This window comes from Peromyscus leucopus, chromosome 4, assembly GCF_004664715.2.
Source record: "Peromyscus leucopus breed LL Stock chromosome 4, UCI_PerLeu_2.1, whole genome shotgun sequence".
Taxonomy (NCBI): Eukaryota; Metazoa; Chordata; class Mammalia; order Rodentia; family Cricetidae; genus Peromyscus; species Peromyscus leucopus.
Window position 1 is genome coordinate 60,834,729 of NC_051066.1, and position 8,914 is coordinate 60,843,642.

The window sequence follows — 8,914 nt, forward strand, 5'->3', positions numbered from 1 at the left end:
ACACATTTATTTATTTATTTATTTGTTTGGTTTTTAGTTTGTTTATTTATGGGTTGGAGATTAACAAAAGTTTAATCCACTACCTGGCTGTGTCCTCTGATCCTCGGCCAAGCTTTTATTGATACACAGTATATCACCACATTTCTGCCGCACACAACCCCAACCCCAAAACCCCGAACCCACACCCCAACCAACATATTTTCATTTTTTAGGGGGAGGAGATAACAAAAGTAGTCCACAACCAAAATGCAAGAAAAACCATTTATTGTGAGCGTATACAACATGTACTGTCAAGCATTACATCAAAGAAACGCGCCAGTTGTGACAGTTCCTCCCAGCAGCTGTCCGGTTTCTCCTCCTGTTTCCTCCTGGTGATTTTGGCAGAGATGTGGTGACTTGTACAAGAGTCCAAGAGGCGGGCTTCAGTCACAGGTCTCAGGAGCCGCCTCTGCCATGTAGGCATCCAATTCAGCATCCAGGGCCGCCTTGGTTTGCGACATGTATGCATCCAGTTCGGCGTCCAGCTGCTCCTTGGTCAGTCCTGGGCGAGCGAGGGCACCTCTCCCTCGGCCGCGTCCCCGCCCACCGCCACGTCCTCGAGCTCCAAAAGCCCCTCTTCCACGACCAAACATGGCCCGACCTGGGGGTGGCATCCTGCCCCCGGGCGGGGCCCTGGCGGCAGGTCCCCCACCTAGTCCTCCTCCTTGGGGCACATCTGTCTCGGCGATAGCTGCGCCTCTTCCTCCTTTCGCTCCCCTGGCAAGGGCACCCATGGGACCTCCTGAACGGACTTGGATGCTCCTCTCACTCGGGCGCCCCTCGAAGCCCTGCCTAGGATTTAACGCTGCCTGGACAGAGGGTCTCCTCTCCATCTGCAGGGCCAGTCTTCTGTTTCTGGCACTGCCCAGCTGCTGCTGCCGCCTCTTCGAGGCCCGGACGTTGGCCGCCATCGGCTGTGGCAGTCTGTTCTTCCGCAATTGAGCAAAACGCTCATTGAGAGACATCTTGGTGGTGCCTCTGAGCACAACTCTGCGCACTGGCCCTGTGGGCCTCTTCAAATGCAGATAATCCAAGGATATGCATGCCTTTGGTACTTCTGTGCCTCCTTTCATGGCTACAGCAGTAGAGCCATGGTGATACTGACAATATAACTTGAGCTTATGTGGTCCTCCTTGGGGTCTGTGTTCATATAGCTGGACTTTGGGGTTGGTGCCTACATGTTACGAAGGGAAGCTCACTCTGTTCGGTTTTGGTATATAGTTATCCCCTCTTTCGGCTCCTGGGGCCTGCCCTCTCCTGCTTTTCATGTGTGCCACCACAATTGGCACCACCAACTCCTGTTTTTGTCCAAAACCTTGTTGTAAATGGTGGCTAGTAGGCTCCTCTCTTACAGCTCCCGCACAAGCAAGTGCCTTTTTTATCCAGGGTTGCTTTCAAGTCACTGAGATGCGGAAGGATCTCTGCCTCCTGAGTGCTAGATTAAAAGTGTTTTCCACAGCCTCCTCTTCTCTTTCTATTATCTAGTGACTGCCTCTGTTCTTTGGTCCTCAGGCAAACTTTATTTGTTACATAATATATCACCATTGCAGACAATGTGGGCGAAAAGCCTTGAGCTCATCTCCACAGGAAAAGACTTTCTGAACAGAACACCCTTAACTAGGCATTAAAATCATCAATTAATAAATCTGACCTTAAGAAAATGAAAATCTTCTGTACAGCAACTGACATCATCCTGTGGACCAAGCGGCAGCCACAAAATGGCAAAGGTTTTTTTGTTTTTGGTTTTGTTTTTTTACCATCTCCAACTTATTACTTCAGTGGTGCTACTCACAACCGGGGGAATTAAACTTTTCACCGAGGTGATGAGGTGGCGGCTCAGTGGGGAAAAGTACCTGGACTATAAGCTGACAGCCTGGGCTCAGTCCTTGGAACCCACAGTGGAAGGAATAAACTCGCTCCCTAAAGTTCTCCTTCGTGGTCCCCATGTGCACTATGTCAGGAGTGCGTGCCCACTCACGTACACAATAACAATAGCGGTAGTACTAGTAATAATAATAATAATAATATTTTTTAATCCTGAAAGTTTTTTTTTTAATACTACCTTAATAGACTTCAGAATCTCAGAAGAAGAAAGTCACTGACAGACTTCCTGGGATTTGCAGGTCTACACACAAGGGCTCTTGGTAGTTTTTTTAAGGTGGGAAACAAGTCAGGGTTATACAAAGTCTGAGATTTGGTACTGGCACAGGAAGAAGGGAAGTGCCTGCAGGCTGGTCTTGGTAAGTCAGCTATTTGTTGAGGAAATTCTCTACATGACAGCTGTTTGTCCAGAGGAGACATCAGTTTGCTCAGATAAGTAGCTTGCACGGATCTGAGAAGCAACCCTGAACCTGCTTCTTGGTTTACAGCCCTCTCACTTGGCCAGAATTTCCTGCAATAATTAGTGAAACCAGGTTAACCCCAGTGCTTAAGCCACGTGGATATGGATGGTCTCAGTTCTCACATTCAACTTATTATTTTTTAAATCCACTCGAGAACTCTTTACTGTTCCCATGGAAACAGAACTTCACTTCCTCCCACCACCGACACTCTGCTTGGGCTATCAAACTGGGCTTTCTTTCCTCCCACCACTTTAAGGAGACAGTTGGGAAATCATTTCGGCTAGAGAAGAATCCGCTGCCTGTGCAGACACTCTGTCTACACTCTGGATGGCGAATGTGTCAACAACACCCTCCCAAGGGGATTCAGAACTTCCAGTAGAACCCGAAACAGCAGATCAATGCTATGGCAACATAGGTCATTTTAGAACATTTTTTAATTGAGAAAAACCAATTCTCTGGCCCTCCAGTTCTCTGACAATATGTAACTCTCACCAAGAAGCCTCCCTTCTCGGGGCCTCTACTTGCTACCAAATCTTTTGAGCTAGATATTTTGAGCTAGACTGAAGCCTTTTGGGATTTGTTTTTTGTTTTTTGTTTGTTTTTTATTTTGGTTTGGTTTGGTTTGGTTTGGTTTTGGTTTTTAGAGACAGGGTTTCTCCATGTAATTTTGGTTCCTGTCCTGGATCTTGCTCTGTAGACCAGGCTGGCCTCGAACTCACAGAGATCTGCCTGGCTCTGCCTCCCAAGTGCTGGGATTAAAGGCGTGTGCCACCGCTGCCTGGCTTGGGATTCATTTTAATGTTATTTATTTATTCTTTGCGAATTTCATACATGTATACAACATATTTTGATTATATCAACCCCATCTGCCCCCAAATCCTCCTGCCCTGTGTACAATATATCTTCTCCCAATTCCACATTTTTAATTTTTTGTAATAACTCATTGAGTCCAATTAGCACTGTCTGGATTCTTTGACAGGGTCTCATTAATATGTATCTTCTTTCAATAGTTAAAAAAAAATGTAGCAATGATAAAGGCTGTCCACTTAGCTCATTATGAGAACTGCACCCTGATACAGACAGATATGTCAACCCCTTTTGCTTGCTTGCTAAGAGGTTCACTAGGCAGAACTTGAAAGGTGGGAATAATGTGACCCAAGACTTTCTTCACTGTAGTCAATCTGGTTTACAACAGAAGAGTCACATAGGGACCCTCATTTCATCACTAGAGCCATCCTGACACGCTGAAGGGAACACATGTCCGGGATGATGCACCAGGTAACCTGTGCAGGGTGGAATGCAGTGGGGAAGGAGGCCATGACCTGGTGTCCTTTCTGTGGTTAGGTTACCCTTGGAGCTTTCCCAAACTGCACCCTTCAGCAGCACCTCCCACCCCCCCACGCCCCCCACCACCCCTAGAAAACCTGAGAAACACAGTCCCTTTTCTAGTGAAGCTCCCTTCAAATGAGTAACTTCCAGACTGAATTCCTTTTACACAAACAAATCACATGCCTAACAAGGTTCTTTGTTGTGGATGGTGATTTCCCTAAGGTCGTGAAAATTCAGAGTAGCAGCTAGCTAGACACCCCAAGCGGGGAGCAATTCCTTCCTTTCTGCCTGGGGAAAGTAGGCTGTCAACACCAGTTCCTCTGTGCTCCTGGCCCACAGCTCATCTCTGAGTCAGTGAGTTATTCATAAGAGTGAAAAGGCAGAAATGAAGATGGGTTAAGTAAGTGATAGCACACACACACACACACACACACACACACACACACCACCACCACCACCACCATCACTATTTGCAGCCATTAAATATGATACAGACTAATAGTTTTGGGAAAATGACACATCTTTCTGAGTAAGAAAGTCAATGACAGAATCACTTGTACAATATGACTATGGAAATTTACAGTCATGTTCACACTGAGAGATTTATATAAAACAGAACACTCACTCATCAACTCCCATAACTGCAGTAGGGACTTCAGATGGCATACTTTCTTTGTGGGTTTTTCATCCTGTGTTGCTTAATTCCAGCTAGCCTGTGTTGTTTTCATAAATACTAAAGACATTTGGGAAAAAGAGGAATAATGCTTTTTTGAGAACCAAAGGCGTATTTTCAATAGTGTTAGGTGATGTGTGTGTGTGTGTGTGTGTATATGTGTGTGTGTGTGTGCAATACTGTGTATCTGTGTGTTCCACACAGATATATTCTAGTAATCAATGGTCAAAATGTTAGGGAAAGCATTGTGCCTGTTCTGGATATTGCACAAGCATGTTCTTGTCATTATTCCCTGAACAATATACCATGACAGCTATTTCTAGCACAATGACACTGTAGTAGGTTTTACAAGTTATCTGGAGGTGACCTAAAGCATATGGGAGGACAAGCACGGGTTATAAATATATTTTTACAAAAATCACCAAACTCCACAGAAGTGGAACCTACCCCTCCAAAGACCAAGTGTTGACTGTTGGTGTGGTTAGCATTTCCAATCACCTCCTATATGAGACACAGGAATTAGGTTGCTCTATGTCCCTCTCCATCCCAATAGCACATTCCTTTTCTCTGTCTCTACCCACACTGACCTCCTTGGCTACTCCTTCCTCATCAGCGTCCCTTAGACCTCGGGTTTTTGTACAGGCAATTCCTACCCTTCCTTCCTATGTAAATACATTTCTAGAAAAAGCCTCTTTGATCCTCTCCCTCTCTGGATCAGATTCCCCAGTGTGAAGCTTGTAGCATTGGGTGCCATGCTATCCAAACCAGCCCTGGTACCAGGATTCATTCAGAGTCTTAGTTTCCATTTTACAATAACTTTACAACATGTGTATTAATTCTTCAAGAATTTCTTATCATGTATTTTGAATACGCTCACTCCCCTCCCAACTTCTCCCATAACCACCCTCTCCACCTTCTCATCTTGGTAGGAACACCCAGTTTTGAGGTTTCTTTCTCTCTCTCTTTCCTCCATGCATTACCCAGCCTCTCTTGAGAACGGGGCCTGCCCTGGTGTGTGGTTGACCTACCAGAGGTCACAACATTAAAGAAAACTGACTCTTGCTCTCCCAGCAGTTATCAGATGCCAACAACTCCTCAACTGGTGATGGGGTTACACACCCACCTCACCACCTCTCTGCTGGGATTCTGGCTGGCTGGAGCTTGGGCAGGTGTTACATGCATGCTGTCACAATCAATGTGAATTCATATGTGCAACTGCCCAAGTTGTGTCTAGAAAGACACGTTCCCACCACCTCTTGCCCTTAATTCTTATGATTTTTCATTAGTGTATGTCTTTCCATAATGTAGCATTTCCCGTGCTTCACAAAAGCTGAACTATTTCCTGGGCCTGTGTATTTGGGTCTCCCAAATTATTCTATAATAAATGAAATGTGTGGGCTAGAAAGATGACTCAGGTGTAAAGAGCACTTACTGCTCTTACAGAGGACCCGAGTTCAGTTCCCAGCATGCACATGGCAGCTCACAACTATTCATAACTCCAGTTCCAGGTGACCCAATGTCCTCTTCTGCCCCTGACCTCCACAGGCATCAGGTATTCATATGGTACACATACATACAAGCTAAATACCCATACATATAAAATAAATAAATCTAAAAAGAATTCTACTGAAATTCACTACATCCTTCCTCAAACCCATTGTCTATTAGAGTGGCTGACATTACTGCCTTTTTATTCAAACTAGAAATCCAGACTCTAGTCTTGATGACTTCGGCCCACAAATCTAATTACTGAGCAAGACCTGATAAGTCCATCTCCTCATTTCCTTCATCTTGTTACTTCAACTCTGAGGGCAGAGCTCTCATGTGTTTAAATCATCATTGCCTTTCCAGCAGAATTGTGTTAGCTAATGTAATTAGTTGCCTAACGGATCACCCTGTCCCTCTCTCATTTCTCTCAAATTCACTTTCAGCCACTTTAGCCTGACAGTATCACTGTCCTCCTTAAAGCTCCCAACAGCTCCAAGTTTACAGCCAAACTTACAGAGGCTGGACAGTGTTTCTTGTCTGGGGCTGGTTAATATAGATTAAAAGAAATAATGCTCAGACTACCCTGATGATCCAAAAACTCTAGTCTCTTCTCCCACTCATTCAAGATCTTTCTATGAGGAAGCTTCTGGAATTCATTGAGACCACACTGTACTTAATACATAAATATGAAGAAATAGATGCTATAGTCCATTGTGGTGAGTTCTTCTGTACCCAAAGAAGGAGCGGCATGTGTGAGAGAACTTGAGCTCATCCATGTCTCTGTAAGACATACACAGAGCAAGGAGGGGGAGGTCCTCTGAGAGTCCTAGGACTTTCCCATCTTGTGCAGGCCTCCACTTCCATAACCTTCCTCTCTTCTGGCTTTCATACTCCCCCACACCATGTGTGAGAGAGAGACAGAAGTGTTGAAGTCTGGCATTACCACTCTTCCATCCAAACCAGTAGCCTGGAAGCCATTCCTGATGACTTTGCCCACAAACCCACTTAAAAAATACTTGGCAAATTCATCTCCTCCATACTTCTTTCATCCCACCATGTTTCAGCTCTCTAAGTGCAAATGTCTTGTATACTTTACTTCAACATTCAGTTCAAATGCATTTTCATTGTCCTGGCTGCCCAGGAACCAGGGGAAGCCATTCTCTTTTCAACCAAAGATTATCACTGGGAATCCAGTATCTTCCGAGTCTACACCATTCCAGGTTGTGTACAGTCACCTCATCCCTGACCCAGATGTATCAGTTTGCTAGAAAACTGTAATCCCAGCTCACAGTCACTGAAGAAAAGATCAGTGAAAGCTGGGCAGTGGTGGTGCATACCTTCAATCCCAGCACTCAGGAGGCAGAGGTAGTCGGATCTCTGTGAGTTCCAAGAACAGCCTGGTCTACAGAGCAAGTTCCAAGACAGCCAAGGCTACACAGAGAAACCCTATCTGGGGGGAGGGGAGAAAGAAAGAAACCTAAAAAACAAACAAAAGACTGGTTACCAATGCTATCTTTCTTCTTTCTGTTGAGGTTTTGAAGGACCACAACAAACAGTACCCTTCTTCACAGTGCAAACTCTGAACCATTTAAGAGAGAAGATGTGGAAGCAGGGGCAGTCGGGATGACAGTATTACCTGCATACTTGGAAATGCAGAACGTGTTTCCGACCAGTGGGTGAGTGGTTTTAAAACTGAACACCAGAGGGCAGTGAGACAACTGAGTAGGTAAAGGGACCTACTGCCAAGTCTGGAAACCTGAATTTTACAGTCCCCAAGACTCACTCACACTGGAAGGACAGAACTGACACTTGTCCTCAGACCTCTACACACACACCCTGAAAAATTGGTTCAAGCACTCGGGAATGTGCAACCATGTGCACACATACACACAAACACTAAATATAAACAAACAAACAAATGTAAAAAGTTAAGCTGAGCCCCAGCATTAGACAGACTCAATGACCCAATGTTAAGGTCTACATTACAGAGAAACAGTACAGCAAAGCCTATACGTCCAGTGATTAAAGCGGCAGAGCAGAACTAAACCCATGCGCCCCTTTACCCTCAATCCAGTGGTCACATACGACAATCTTCCTCCAAGAGAAGAGGGACAGGGTGCCATACCATAGATACCCCTCCACAGGGAGGGAACCGTCATAAATAAACATTCCCTCCGGTGATCTCCACAGCCAGGAATTCCACACGCTCTATTTCAAGAGGCCAGAAGTTGTTTATAAGACCCTGAGGTTAGCACACTATTTATGTCTAGCACACACTGGGATGCTCTGAATAGGCTCTGCCCCATTCTTTCTTCTCAGCCTCACTCAAACCATATGGAATCCCAAACATTTAACAACCAGTATGCTCTGGTCACCAGCTCACCACAGCAGAAGCCTAAACAATCTAAACAAATGCTTGGCCAGTCTGAACAGATCCCGGCAACTGTGCTCTACCAGACTTTACCCTCTCCTTGATTATCTAAAAACCTAGTTGACAAGGACACAGGGGGCGCCAAGGTGTTGGGATAATGTTATACATTAAAAAAAAAAAAAAATGTCACGCATTTGAAAGCCCTAGCTAGTACCGAGACTCTGAAGGTAACCATGTTGATTCTTCGGCCCCTGTTCTCTGGTTAGAATTTATCTCCAATACTGTCTTGAGAATGAGGTACCTCACTGGACCCCAAGACCCAAGACTGGCACATGCTAGTACTGTCCACGTCGCTAGCTGAACTAGCAATTAGCTCTTTGTCACACTGAGGCTTCCCTATTTGCTGAGCTGCCTATTCTCCCAGACAGATATTTTAAAAGACAGGGTTGTAGAAATCGTCTTCTTTTTTGCATTTGTTATTGTCATCTATTCATAAATGCTTGTCCTCGTACAATATATAAGCTGCCTTGTCCACAAAGCAGTGTTTCCGTCATTATTATTTTCTTTTGCATTTACTTATTTACTGTATGTCTGTGTGTGTGCACTCACACACAAGTGGGGGAGCGTGTGACAGTGCTGCTGTGCGCATGTGAAAGTCAGAGGACAATCTAC

General features: G+C 45.0%; 1 protein-coding gene across 1 annotated transcript; it reads right to left on the reverse strand.

Moving 5' to 3' along the window:
* Window positions 1-179: 179 nt before the first annotated feature.
* Window positions 180-2,005, reverse strand: LOC114689368 (chromatin target of PRMT1 protein-like). Its single transcript, XM_037204385.1, has one exon. The coding sequence runs from the start codon at window positions 1,110-1,112 to the stop codon at window positions 423-425; it is 690 nt and encodes a 229-aa protein (XP_037060280.1). The 5' UTR covers window positions 1,113-2,005; the 3' UTR covers window positions 180-422.
* Window positions 2,006-8,914: the final 6,909 nt, after the last annotated feature.